Source organism: Copadichromis virginalis, linkage group LG12 (assembly GCF_057382275.1).
Source record: "Copadichromis virginalis isolate Kocher_CV1m ecotype Utaka linkage group LG12, C_Virginalis_male_GT1.1, whole genome shotgun sequence".
Lineage (NCBI taxonomy): Eukaryota > Metazoa > Chordata > Actinopteri > Cichliformes > Cichlidae > Copadichromis > Copadichromis virginalis.
In genome coordinates this window covers 17,660,059-17,674,952 of record NC_140629.1, presented here as the reverse complement: position 1 = coordinate 17,674,952, position 14,894 = coordinate 17,660,059, and the positions used below count along the sequence as shown (strand labels likewise).

The 14,894-nt window shown below is 39.7% G+C and overlaps 1 protein-coding gene across 4 annotated transcripts in view; it reads right to left on the bottom strand.

Moving 5' to 3' along the window:
* The window catches only part of trpm3 (transient receptor potential cation channel, subfamily M, member 3), a 131,577-nt gene that overhangs the window by 21,609 nt on the left and 95,074 nt on the right, over window positions 1–14,894 (bottom strand). For all 4 annotated transcript variants that reach the window (XM_085475090.1, XM_085475091.1, XM_085475092.1 and 1 more), the window contains exons 9-13: window positions 11,744–11,816; window positions 6,872–6,972; window positions 6,465–6,599; window positions 6,330–6,380; window positions 1,400–1,540 (exon numbers count right to left, since the gene is read on the bottom strand). In XM_085475090.1, coding sequence (XP_085331216.1) covers window positions 1,400–1,540; window positions 6,330–6,380; window positions 6,465–6,599; window positions 6,872–6,972; window positions 11,744–11,816 — 501 coding nt within the window. The remainder of the gene's footprint in view (window positions 1–1,399; window positions 1,541–6,329; window positions 6,381–6,464; window positions 6,600–6,871; window positions 6,973–11,743; window positions 11,817–14,894) is intronic.

Genomic DNA, 14,894 nt, shown 5'->3' with positions numbered 1-14,894 from the left:
TGTTTATGTGTGCATGCACATAACTATGTGGCTGTGCATTCACTTGGTCTAGAAAATCCCAGTTAAAGTGGAGGTGACTCTGTCTTTCTTTGTCTCTCATTTTGCCTCCTTGCTCTGTCTCTCCTGTTTCTTACCTCAAACGTTATCTGTGCCTTTCCAGCTGCTTTGTGGCTACCATGCAGTCTTGTACAGTAAGATAAACAGATGCACAAAGGTTCACATACACACTTGCACACAACGCTCACAATCACACGACTGAATGTGCAAATACCAAAGTGCATCATTAAGTATTGTGTTTTATACAGTTATGCATGTTTACATTTTCCTCACAAGTGTGCAGGTTTTCGAGGCAGAATGAGAAAACAGAATGTGAAATGTATATAATGTGCAACATGTGCAGCAGTATAAAACACAACCATCAAACAAAGCACGATTTCAGAGATCACTTTGTCACTTTGGTTGTGTGTACTAATCACCAAGAAAACTTGCTGGTGGGGTTGTAATGAACTGTGTGCAGTTTGATGATGATGACGGCGCATAATGAAGAGCAACTGCTACACAAAGATGATTTGTTGCATTAGGCTTATGATAGGGCATGCAATGTTCCTACTTTACTTGATGTGTAAATGAATAACAGGGGAAGCAATGCTCATATATTTAACCTGTGCTGATCAACAGCACCCTGACACACAAATAAAAGCTAAATTTGTGTAAGTATGTGCATATTAACTAAATTCTTCTCAGTTGAAACCCAAAATTAATCCCTTAAACATATTGGTGCCTTTTTCTGATTTCAGACAATTACACTTACATAAGTAATTATGCACTTAGATATATTTAGATAGCACCAAATCACAGGCTTGGTGACACTGGGAAGGAAAAACTCCCTTTTAACAGAAAGAAGTCTCCATTTTTGTTTATTTTTTTCATGTTGTAACTCTGGTTTTTGTGATAAATTCAAAAAGTGCAGCATAAATGTTGGACTCAGTCATTTTTATTCCTACCTATTTTTCTGCTGTACTTTCAGACTAATATTTTTCTGGAATTGGTATTGATAAAAAACAAAATTACTAAAAACCGCTCCCATCTTTTTGTCCAAAAAAAGTCACGTGTCTCACTGACCTCCCACTGCAGATCTCCTTTTCTGCCATTTGTCAGGTAAAAATCATCAAAACTTGCATCTAAAAGTTAATTAATTACCATCCGCAAAGCGCAGCTGACCTTTAGACTCTCTGATAAATATGTTAGTATAAGAAATATATTATTATCCACTTATCCTTATGAGGACACGTTTGATAATGAGGCTCATTTAGCTGGTGCTGCTCCTTGGATTAATGACAGTAGATCTGAAATTGATTAAACACTAAGAGGATAATTTAGGTGAGACTCATTCACTCACCCTCTTGGGTCCGAAGAGGTTATGGTATAGAGTTCGGAACCTCTTCCTGGTGTAGTTACACCGATATGCCCCGCCCATGAGGTATTCAATGACCAGTCCAATGTCAATGAGGCTGATCCGGTAGTCCGGGGGCAGGTTTCCCTAAAAACCAAACAGGGTTAACAGGCAACGACCCACACCGACTGATTAACACAGGAAGGGAAACAAGAGTACAAAACAAAATCACACAGCCATATACACTCACTGCACAAAATCCATATCAAACTGTTTTTGGCTATGAAAGAAAAACTTGATTATCTGATTCACCTTGAAGTAGATCCAACTGAACCCTGGATACTCTTGCTTGGAAAGAACACATAATGTCAGTGAATAAACGGCATGATAAGCAAGAGCAGGAGAAATGAGATACACAGAAACTCTCGGGCAAGATCTCTCTTCCAGTCTCTTTAATAAATTGTTGTCTCAACCAGACTGTTGTTCTGTTTGGCTTTTGATATTTACACGGGTCTTGTTTTCCATGTAGAAACGTGAAACAGTTTTATCAATACTGTAAGCAAAAAAATGAAAAAATGAAGTTGTTTTTAAAAAAAAGGATCACAGTTTCAGGGATCCCATTACTCTTTCTACAATGTGACACGATAAAGCCCCAAAGTGCAAGTCTTTTATATTCAATAGAGGAGCTGAAAATGAGGAGAGAATTAAATCTCAGGTGCAGCGTGAATTAGAGAGTGTAATTTCTGAGGACAATTACAAAGCATGTAAAAAAAAAAAAAGTGAATGATTTGTCATAATTTGCATTTAGGCATGTAATGAGATCTTCACAGTGAGGTTCAATGCAGTCTCGAGGAGAAGAAAGGAGAAGGAAAGTATAAATGACTCATTAGCCTGGAAGAGAGTGGAAAGATAGACGGACAGCTATTAACATGGAAGGTGAGACTCACTATTGAAACAGAAGCACCTTCACATGTGGACTATAACCATGTCGACACTCGCTATTCCTCCTCATGCCCTCAACATCAACCCTGCAGCAATTACCCTGGCAGCCACTGCTCCTTTGAGACACCAGTTACCTGTCGTGACTGTTCTTCAATCAGATGTGGTATCCTAGAAATCCACTGTGTGCTACCCATCACTGTTTCATGGATGAAAATAAGTATATCCACTAGAAACTGTTGACTTTTTTAGCACTTGTAAATAAGAAAGCATTTGATTCTAAAATGTGGTTTCTTTATCTTTTCTAACATTTAATTGCTAACAATTACTTGATATTCTTCTGTGGTAAAAGTAAGTACAAAAAACCCAACACAAAAGACTTAAATAGGATTAACCTCTGTGTGCTCAAGGGAATTTGTAAATTTAAAGGCACAAATCTTTCCATTTTCTTGCAGTCACCGTTTCAAATTTCACCCACAATTTGTTTTTGATGCAATTCAAATCTGAGCCCAGAGAACATTACTCCAAAAATCTTTAACCTATACAAACCTGTGAAAAACTAAATGCATCCCATGATTCTGAACCTTGTAGAACCGCTTAAGTTCAAGTAATAGTTTTCTAAATGAGTTCATCAGTCTTTTACATTGCTGTGGAAGAATTCAGCCCCATTCTTCTTCTGTCACAGTTCATGTGACAAAATATTTGGAGGCGGCTAACTGAGACTGCTCACTGCCTAAATTTACTGAGGCTGCCCAGTTGAACGATTTCATTCAAACTATTTAGAGACCTTTTTATGTCCCTTGTTAGACTTGTAGGTATTTACAGGACTCTGGACTGGACTCTGCTAGTGCATCTCAAAAAATGAGAGTATTGTGAAAAACGTTTTTTTCATTGTAATTTAATTCAAACAGGTAAACTTTCATGTAAATGTAAAGTAAATTATTTCAAGTCAGATGCTAAGTGCTGCTGGAAAATGAAAAGTAATAAGCATTTCCATGAAGATGGAAATCTCCTGGTAGATGGCTGTGTTGACTTTGGACTTGATAAAACACAATCCACCGACAACAACCAACAACCGCAGATGATCCCAAATCATCACAGACTGCAGAAACTTCACACTGGACTTCAGACAGCTTGGATTCTGTGCCTCTCTTCAGACTCCTTGACCTTGATCTCTAAATCTAATACAAAATTTACTTTCATCTAAAAAAAAAAAAGAACTTTGCACTTCTGAGCAACCGTCCAGTTCTGTTTTTCTCCTTGGGCCAGGTAAGAGACTTCTAATTTTGTCTCTTGTTCAGGAGTGGGTTGATATTAGAAATGTAACAGTTGAAAACCTTTTCCTAAAAACATCTGCGTGTGGTGCTCTTGATGCACTGATACCAGCCTCTGTCCAGTCCTTGTGAAGCTTTCCCAAGTTGTTGAACTGACTTTTCTCGACAGTCTTCTCATTTCTGTTTTTGTTAACTTTCCCTTTCCAGGCAACTCTTCATTAATGTGCTTTGCTACAGCACTCTGCAAACAGGCAGCCTTTTCTGAGGCTTACCCTCCTTGTGGAAAGTTATCTGGACAACTGCCAAGTCAGCAGGCGTTTTCTGTATTTATACTGTTTGAATAGTGATTTGCTCAAATTTGAAATTAAATATTTTAATTTGTATTTTCACGAGCTATGAGCCATAATAGGAAAATAAAAACAAACTTTTTCACACTATGATAAGTTTTTGAGATGCACTAGCATGTTGTTTGTTTGACTTTATCACCTTTACCTGAAGACAAATTTTCAAAGAGGATCAATGATGTTGGAAAAGTCATGGCATGTACTTTAAAAAAAAAAAAAAAAACTTCAATAATAATTGTTCTCCACTCTCTTACACTAATAAATGAATGTGCAGTATATACACATGTACCAGCAAGTAGCTGTTGATCCCTCCTGTAATTGGTGTTAAAGGTCAAGCTAATAGCTTCTATGAATGCACTCTGAGCTCTTACAGAACAGTTCTTAATATTCTTGTGTAGTTAGCTTTGAGTCCTAGCGGACTTACTAATGATTAACTGAAACTTTTAAAACTTGCCTCTAACATTTACGGCTCTAGTTTAAACCAGGTGCTTTGACAAAGGTACCTTTTGCCCAAACTATGTGAACCTCTCTGATGATAATTGTAAAGACATTGGTGAAATATATACTGTGCTGTGTACTGGAGCCACATTTCTTACCCTTCTTAGCTATCTCCTGAGCTCTCAGTTTGTAAATAGCAAAGCAAACTGAGGGTAAAAAGCACACTGCTACTACATTAGGATGCCTTCCCAACCCCTGTTTGAAAAGCAACACTAAAGCCACAACCTGTACATAAAGCTACAATGTTCATTTACTCTGCTATTCATTTGATTATTTACTAGGTGTAGTACAGAAACCCATTTCTATGACGATCGCTTTTCTTGATCTGCAGACTGAACTTGAATACAGCCTGCATTCACCCATAGCGCTGATATTAGCAAAATACCTGCAATTTAAATCTAATTAATAGCCATTAAATGCCAGCGGTAAAGCCTAACAGTCTTCAAAGACCAATGAAAAAGAAAGGAAGCAGCTATGACATGAAGATCTAAATTTAAATCTAATTAGCACCATACCATGATAGAACAGTGACACACAAACACTCAGCAACACTATTGCAATTACACACAGCTCTGCAGAAAGGAGATGGTAACGTTATGCCATGCACTACAGTGTATGTTTTGCACATTGGTGAAATGGTGCAGTGAGATGGCAGTTACTGTACGCTGCGTGTTCCTGCTTTCTACACCAGCATGAGATCGAAGTTTGTGCAAAGATAGGGGAAGAAGTAAAGGAGGGGAGATTACAGACACTTTCAGAGGCGCATGTGGCGTCACTGCAATTAGTAACACTATAATTAATGAGTATGTCTCCATGCTAATGGTAATGGTTGTTGACCTCTCTATCATCTTTCAAAACTATAATATGTGCTGAATGTAAAATATATGCTGTCACCTTTTATCATGAGCAATTTTAAGGCACCATAGAAGTTTGTTTTTTGTTTTTTTGTTTTTTTTTTTGGGGGGGGGGGGGGGGGGGGTTTAAGCTTTTTTTTGCTATCTAATATATAGTAAACATTTAAAAACAAACAAAAAAGATTTTACATTGGTTTCAGAGGAAAAGAAAAAAAAAAACCTTGTGTAGGCTATGACATGCCAGAGCTTTTTCTGTCATTTTACACATTTTTTCCTTACAATTTAAGCCCGAAGTCATGCAGTGACATTTTTTAATGTACTGAAGCACATTTCTGTATCATGTACAAAAACTGAGACGTGCTGCTGAAATTACACTTCTTTTTCCTATATTAAAATATCTCACAGATTAAATGTGCAGTTACACTTCTTCACATGTGGCCCACAATGTAAAATGAGTTTGACACCCCTTATTTAAATGTTATAAATGTTTTTCTATCACCCCCCGTAAGCTCTCTGAATCACCTTGTGTCTCAACTATCACTATTCAAGAAATCACGTTACAGGCCATTTAAAATACAAGTTAAAACTAAAACAAACTGTGGGACTACTAAGCTCTTCAGCCTTGCAGCATTTCCATTGTGGTCTCACTTTGCTCAGTATTGCTCCGAGTTCTGCGGATAAAACAATATTTAATACATGTAGTGTTTGTTTACCGTGGTGGTGTGTGCCTTTGATAAAGAAAGGAGTAAACTGAGGAATCATGAGAGGGATGAGAGTCGTGCACAGCACTACATAGCCACTGCAGCCCGCAACTCCAGCTGAAAAAGAAAAGCCGGCCGGCATCTATTTGCAGTTTACAGCAACTAGTGCAAAATGTAGATATATACGGAGTGATGCAAACAGCATAACAACACACACCACAAAAAAAGCAACTGCAACTCTATGGAGTCAAACTTGTCTTCTTTAATATACCACATTCCCATACTGAACAGCAACAGAGCTACTGGGACGGCAGTGATGGTCATACCTTTTTGACATCTCTGACGAGGTGGTACAGCGTGTTTGATGGTCCATGGCGCTGTTGAAAGAAAGAAAAAAGTAACAGAATGAGGTTTTGTTTTTTTTTTAAAGCGTGTTTTCAACACTTTATGCTTGTCATTACCGTGTTATAGAGCTCCTCCAGCCTGGAAAGAGTGAGGAAACGGTGCATGCTGACTCCATTTTCAATCAGTAGCTTGACAAAGTCAACTCTGTCCAGAACTAAGGCATCCAGCATCGCCTGCTCCAGGGAACCAACCTAGGACATACGCAGTATACAGTGATATCACATCCTATACACAAGAACTGCATCAAGTATTTCTTCTCATGTAAACAACTTTGAGCATCATGAGCTATTATTGTTATAATTATTAGAGCAGTATTAGCATTAAGTTCAAATTCAACTACTGTGAAACTCAGAGTTGAGACGTCAGTGCGAATAAATCAGGTTCAAACATCCTGTGAATATAAGTAATAACACAGTATGTATACATCACATATATTCTGGCTTATACTGTATCTGCTTCTTACAGGCCACTGCTGTCCGTAGATGAAGATCTGACTCCGTGCGATGTCCACTCTGTTCCACGCCAAAGCCAAACTCAGCTGATCTGGGGCTGAAGCATTAGCACCTGGTATGGATTGTTACACATACAAGTTTTTCTTTAGGAGAAACACAGCTATAAAATATAAGTATATATTCTAGTATGTCCTCACTGCCACATCTATATCTTTGATCAATATATCAACATTAATATGTCAGAGTCAACCAAAAGAAATAATTTTTTATGATTATTCTAAATGGACATTGTGTTGATTTATTACTCTGCAGAATTTGTATATTTGTAAAGTGCTGCAGTGGGACTGCCAAGGTTAACGCTCATGAATTATTTTGCTGAAGTGCTTGGCTAAACTGCAAAATGTTATTGTGACAAGACAAAGGTTTGGTCTACTTGAAGCTCTTTTGAAAAGTGTTGTGCCTTTGCTGCGCTTGTCGTCTGTAAAACAGAAGAACCCGTCTTTACTCACTGATATAAGCATTTCTTTAACACTCTACCTCATCCCTGCAGAAAATGTGGAATACACATTTTTCCTTTGATTTCTGTGTCCAAAAACATTTACAGTACTCTGATCCTTCACTTCGATCCTCCAGAAAACATATCAGTAACATAACTAGAAGCCAAAGTAAAGAAACTCCAATGTATACAAATGCAAGATTAAAATGATAATAATAATAACAAAAGAGTGTGAGTGGATTAAATTGAGTGTAATGCTGGGTGGAACAAAATACCTTGTTTACAAGATTTGTGTAAATCTGTTGAGCTATTTTTCTCTAAATGGTGACTGTGACTGAAATTAATATCATAATGAAATTGCACTGTGGTTCGAATGTATTCATGGACTCCTGTCATTTCCTTTTTCTCTCCCCTCTTGTTTTCTGTCGTCTAATACTGTATTTTGGAATTAACTCAGTTTTTCAAGGTTGCATAAAAAAAAAGCACTTACAGCATTTGAAGTGACTAGACAGTCAGTCCATGAGAGATATTAGTTTTTGTCGTTGTACCTGTTTGTACCAACACATCTCAGCAAATGCTGACTAATGAGACGTAATTCAAGATCACAGCCTGCTGTTCCCAACAATACGTAGTGCAAACAGAGAAAAACAAGAAAAACACAAAGGAAGAAATTGATTTTTTTAGCCTTCTGACAAATCAACTGTAAGTTAAAGCACAATAATATCCCCGGTTTGACAAGATGATAATAAGCAGTGCCCACTAATAGGAGTTTTAGGGGATATGTGTATATATTAAAAGGAAAGGAGGTCCTGCTTTATCAAAGGCCTGCGACTTCATTCTCTCTGCCTGCAGGGTTGGACTGAAGTCAACTGACTTTATGTACCCAATCTTTAGGATATTGACTACCCCAGACAGCAGGCCATCAATTACTCCCACCTCACCACACTTGCACCATCTGTGTGTAGTTGCTGTTTCCTCTCTGCGAGGTCTCCTTCCACTTTTCTTAATCTTTCTATCTTTCTTACAGAGGCTTGCGCTCACCCCTTAAATTCTCTTTCTTCGATTCTTGCTCAGTTCGCTCCACTCTGTGCGTTCCTGACTGTGATGTTTTGTTTTTTTGTTGAGCCCCAGGCAGTGGCTTAGTTCCTTGGCGAAGGAGTCTAATCCAGTGTTTTAAAAAGCTCTCAGGCAGGATGTGACCGATTTCATTTTACACTAAAAGCCTTGAACACATCTCATTCATGCAGCTGCAGAATGAGAATTGCATCTGAAATGGCCCCCGTGCTGTTGACCATAAGACAATTTTGCCCCTAACTCATTTTTAATTTTTCTAATTTCTTTTTAATTATGTTCTTTTTGCTATTTTGCCTTTTTGCTCTTTGATTTCACATTCTTCCTTCACTTATTCACAAAAGCTTCTCTAACAATGTGAATAGACATGAATAGCAGATCTCATTAAACACAATAACCTTATGTATATATAGAAAAGGTAACAGAATGGGAGAAAAAGAGTTTGGAATGAAGATAATTAATGGATGGGCCAAAGAAATTATTCATCATGACTGCAAGCTACTCTTTTGCACTTTTTCCTTGTCTGTGGACTGGCATGTTCCTCTAGGGAACAATTCCTGAGACAGCCAATCATATGTGTTGAATTTCTAAGCACTCCCACAGGAATCACTGATCCTTGGCATGCAGGCATGATGTCTGTACTTCTAGTCTCTAGTGTGTGTGTGTATGTGAGTGTGTGACAGGAAGAGAAAATGCATGCAATCTCCTGTGAGCATAGAAGAAGCAACAGAAACCACAATCAATACAACCTACTGAACAACCAATTGAGCAAATGGATCCATGGATCCCCTCTCTCTCCCACTCGTGTGTGTGTGTGGTTTACTTTGGTAATTTTTCATTATTATTAACAAATGTATAGGAATTTGTTACAGAACAGCTCGAATATGAGCCTTTTTACAAGTGTACGCACATGAACCAAAGCATTATGTCCACTCACAGTCAATGTATTGGATCTAGGAGAATGGGAAGACTGAGCATTTTTTTTTCCAAGTTCCAAATTTTTGTGCCCAGACAACTGTTCAGAGCATCTCAAAAATGGCAGTACTTGTGAATCATTCATGGCCAGTATTAATGAATACTTACAAACAGTGATTTGGAGAGGAACAAACCATTAAACAGGAAAGGGCTGTTGTGGGATATACCCTAAAAATGTAAACTTCTCCGTGCCAGAGCTACTTTAGAAGTCTTGTAGTCCATAACTCAGTGGGTGTGAAGTGTTTTACTGTCACAGCAAAGACCAACAGCATATGACGCAGGGCTAGTGATAATGGTTTGTTCTTCAGTGTTTCTTTGTGCATATTTCAGTGTCAGTCCTCATGTTGTCGTGCTGATTAAATAGAATGCGTTGCAGTGTGATAAATGGAGGAGGAAACAACAAGGATATGAGCCTTTAAATCACTATTAGTTTGTCTCTGAGTAGCAATTTATGAGATATTTTATAAGGTGATCTGACGTGCAGTCCCAGAGTACTCAGTGGTTCTCCTTTAAAAGAGAGTTTAAACTCCTCGTGGTCCAAATCTTTTGGCCATGACAGCAGCCCTTGAACGGCCATGCCACATAAGGTTCTGTACATGTGTAAATATAAGATATTTTACAACATGAGCTGTGCTTAGATGATATATGGCTTTCACAAAGAACTTTTTTACCTCATGAAAATGTATTTCATAAGTGCAACTTAAATGCAAATATATTCTTCAAAGAAAATGCCACAAAAGACAGGGCACTTACTGGGGACTGGCAGTGTCATCCTGGAATTACTTGTCTCTGGCCACAGAGGTAATAAGCAGCTGTGTTTGCGCTAATTGATGATTTTACAGGTGTTATTTTTATCTCAGGTTTTTAATTAGCATACAAAATGAGAAAGCTGAGCTCACTGTAAGCCTGCCTGTAATGGCTTTAATACTGTAGCTGTTGGGAAACTAGAGCTGCAACCCCTTTGTGTTTAAGTAATTACTTAAACAATTAGACACCTAAATATACACTCACCACTCACTTTGTTAGTTACACCTTGGTAGCATTAGATTGGACCACCTTTTGCTTTCAGGACTGACTTAAAATACTCCTGGAAATACTCCTCAGAGATTTTGGTCCATATTGACATGATAGCATAGTTGCTACAGATTTGCTGGCTGCACATCCATGATGTGAATCTTCCATTTCACCAGATCCCAAAGATGCTCTATTGGATTTAGATCTGGTGACTGTGGAGGCCATTTGGATACACTGAACTCATTGTCATGTTCAAGAAAAAAGTTTGAGGCGATTTGAGCTTTGTGACGTGTCATCATGCTGAAAGCACCCATCAGAAGATGCTTTATACTGCATGTGGTCATAAAGGGATGGGCATTTTCGGCAACAATACTTAGGCGGCTTGTGCCATTTAAACCATGCTCAGCTGGTACAAGGGGCACCAAGCAAGCCAAGAAAATACCCCCACACTATTATGCCAGCACCAGCAGACTGATCCATTGATAAAAGGCAGGAAGGCTCAATGCTTTCATGCTGTTTACGTCAAATTCTGACTCTACTATCAGAATGTTTTGGCAGAAATCTAGACTCAACATAACAGGCAAAGTTTGTCATATCTATAGACCAATTCTGGGGTAACTGTTGATGCTCTGAGCTGACAGGAGTGGCACCTGTTCTTCTGCTTCTGGAAAACCATCTGCTACCAGATTTGATGTGTCTTACGTTTTAAAGTGTTCTTCTGTATATGTTGGCTGTATAATCACTATGTGATTTATTGTTGGCTTCCAATCAGCTTGAAGCAGTCTGTCCATTCTGCTCTGAGCTCTGGGATCAACAGGGAATTTTCACCCAGAGAAATTCAGCTCACCAGATATTTTCGCACAGTTCTCTGAAAATTCTAGAGATGGATTTACGGGAAAATCGCAATGGATCCCAGTTTCTGAAATACTCAGTCCAGCCCGTCTCTTTCCGACAACCATGACTCAAAGTCACTTAAATGTTAAACCTTTGTTTCCTGTTATGATGCTCAGGCTGAACTTCAGCAGGTCGTCTTGACTCTGTCTACACACCTAAAAGCATTGCGTTGCTGCCATGTGACTGGCTGATGAGATCAGACAGATTTCTCTGTGTTTTATTCCAGAGCTATGAGGTGTAACCACAGAAACCTGTGTGATTTGAGCAACTAACTGGAACAGTGTATGAGGAAGGAACGCTTTCTGAAACAGTCATCTTCCCTTCATGTAAAGAAACTGCCAAATAACAACATTTGAGGAGTGAAATTGAAGTCACTCACTGTGGACTCATGCTTCAACAAACACCAAACACACACACGTACCAACATACTCACCTTTGAGTAACGCAGTGAGAATGGCAAGGTCAATGTCTTGATGACCCTCCGATCCCATCCGGAAAACTGTTATCTGTGAGACAATGACCAGACAATGACACACACACAGAAGAAAGTCAAGGAGACAGAAAAGCGAGAGCGTCTGGGAGTGAGGTGAGGTTGTTCCTGTGAAAGCAAAGCAGCTTTAGTTTTGAGTCATGTGATTCTTGTTGGAGCAAATGTCTTAATGTATGCTCATAGCATATAAAGAAAGTAATATAGCTACATCGTGTGTGCTCTTATTTGCTGGATTAAACTGCTTCACTAAAAACACTTCTGCTGAGGTGCTTGGTGGAGGAAAAGGGGAGAGCTGACGAAATCCTCTCATGTACTGTACGGTAGTCCCCCTCTCTCTTGGCTCTTATAGAGAGAACTCCACAAGCAGCCTGTTCACTGGAAAGAGGGAATGAAGGGATTTGCTGAGGAGGCAACTGAGGAGAACGAGTAAAAACACAAAAGGGAGGAGGTTCAAATGAATAAGAACTGCAGGTTTTCTCCCCTAACACAGTTCATTCTGGTCTTTTTTTCCGCTGTGTCGTACACTTTTCGGATTAGGCTTAAAGGGAATATTTTACTCACTGCCCAGTTTAGATCTTTATTTGCTGCATATTTTATATCATGTGTGAGAATGAACAAATGGTGCGATGGATGCGAGCTAAAGTCAGCTGAGAGGGTAATTTGAGAAATGCTGTGGGTTTTCTTGATTTTTTTAAAAGTCAGAAATAGCAACAGCGCACACGTAATGGCGTTAGCGTGTGGGCCCACGTGCTCATATGTGTGCATGTGTGAAAGGCACCTTGTGGGAGCATGAGAGAATCCGTGTTCTGAATGCTTGATGAGCTATTCCTCTAATCCCTTACAACCAGCCATCCATCTCCTCCCACCTCCCTCCCCGCAGCACATCTTCTTTCCCATCTACACCCCCACCCCAAATGCCTTCATTTCGTGGGGCTCCAGGAATCCGCAGTCTTTGCTGCTGCTGTTGCCGCTGCATCCCTTGGGCAATGCTGCAATGTTGTAGGCTAACCCTCCTCTTTATCCCTCTATATCTCGTTCCCGCTTTCACACTAAGTGAACACAAGTAATTCAAGTCCACATTGATATTTTACATTATCTGTTTATATTGGCTCTTTGCTCATTTGAACAAAAACTAATTGCTAATAAGGGTAGCTTTTAGGTGCGTGCATGCTCATGTGCATGTGGTGGTCATGTGCCCATCTAATCATGGGGTCTTTCCAGAGGTGAAATAGAAGTGTAATGAGATGTAAAGGTATCAATTGAGATCTTCTTGATACCAGTGAGTCGCTGGTGCAGAGCGTAATTTCATTAGCTTCCTGGAGTTACAGTGCACCTGTGTGCATTTTCATAGTGTGGCCAGTGGCTTGAGCATCATTTGCCACAATGCCAGACTCATTGCCTGCACTCTAATAGACACTGACAACACATTTAGGGAGCCATCTGTAGATCCCATGTTAAAGTCTTTCCAAGTGTGCGTGCATGACTATGAGTTTAAGAGACTGATTAGTCTCATCTGTGCTCCTGTGTAGAGGCTTGAAAAAGTCAAATGGCGTATGTGAAATGTGTGACCTTCTGACAACATGATTTACAGAAAGAACTGCTCATACTGACAAAAGGGAAAGAATATCTGAAGGCAGAGAGGGCAGCTAGATCTACAGCTGTTAAGGGTGTGTTTGGGTGCGTGTCTAATTTCAACCAATCTGGCTTTTTGTCCATTATACCCTGTAGTTATCATTAGTGGGTTGAAGAATTCCCCTACAATCACTCCCTGACACACACACACACATGACTCTTGGTCAAATTCCTTCAGGACTACAATGAAAGATAATGTGGTAGATGAACGATGATTATAGCTTCTGCTCTCTCTTCCACCCAGCATCTTTTTGTCAATCACTAATCTTACAGCAGCCTCTCACTGGCATGCTGCCCCTTCATCCTTTGCCCACTGCCTCATCCCTCGTCACTCCCTCCAATTACATCCCCAAGGTGACCCCGTGCATATGAGCTACCTGCTATGGCTGGGAAACTGCTGCTCAGAAGCTGAGCTACATATCCTCTGAGACAATGCAAGGCTGCTTTAATCTCAGCAATCCCACAGAGAGTCATCAATAAATGTGAGCGAAAGTAAACAGGCAGCTTTTCCTTTTTCTCACCTCATACACTGAAAGACGCTCTTGAGTACTTACTGGGAGCAAACAACTTTAGCACAGTGGTAGACACAGTTTCAATATTTTTGCTCTTCCACTCAAGGCATAAATTCACCCATCTGTTGTGGATTCCAGCTGTCTTTTGACAAGAATAGAGGAACTAAGAAAAGACGCATTAATGACAAGAAGAGGGAGACAAGTGGAGGCAGGGATTGAGAGAAAAGGCGGCAGGAAAGAGGAAGCGTGCGTGAAGCAAATGGAAGCCAGAAGGAGCGAGATGTTGTGTTGGCAAATTGAAGATTGATATGTGAAATTAAAGAGGAACAGGCAGGATTCTTGCATCTTCAGAGGTGCTATGCTGCATACCCTGAGGATCAGAAAACAGCTCTTCATACTCCAGCGAGCTGAGCTGATTGCAAAACATTCATCTTCATTTAACAGGCAAAGATCCTGCTGACACTGGCCAAACACACAATCACGGGTTTCTGAATCGTCTTCTGCGGCTCATGCAATAACAATGGTAAAAGTTCAAGTCTGACAAAACTCTGCTAATGGTTTCATCTGGATGAATTTTAACCATAAATTATTTACATGTATATTTCTTTCTTTCTGGGAGAAACCATAAACCAATAGCTTTCAGTACAGCGAGAAACAGAGGAACGAGGGAAATAAGTTTCTCTACTCATGAAATTTTAAACTGATAAACTGCCCTGCTGATAATGAACCAAGGAATTGTCTCCCTCTGTTTGTGCCTCAAACTCTCTGCGTACCTCATTTCCCATTTGCTATATAGCCAAACCATTTCCCCCCCTGCCTCATCCCTCCCTACATCCCCTCCTCTTTCCCTCCATCTGTCCCTACCATGTTCCCTCCCACTTGCTCTCTCCCTCTCCCTCATGGTCTATTTAAGTCGCTCGTTTGCTCTCATTTTCCTCCTACTCTTTCTT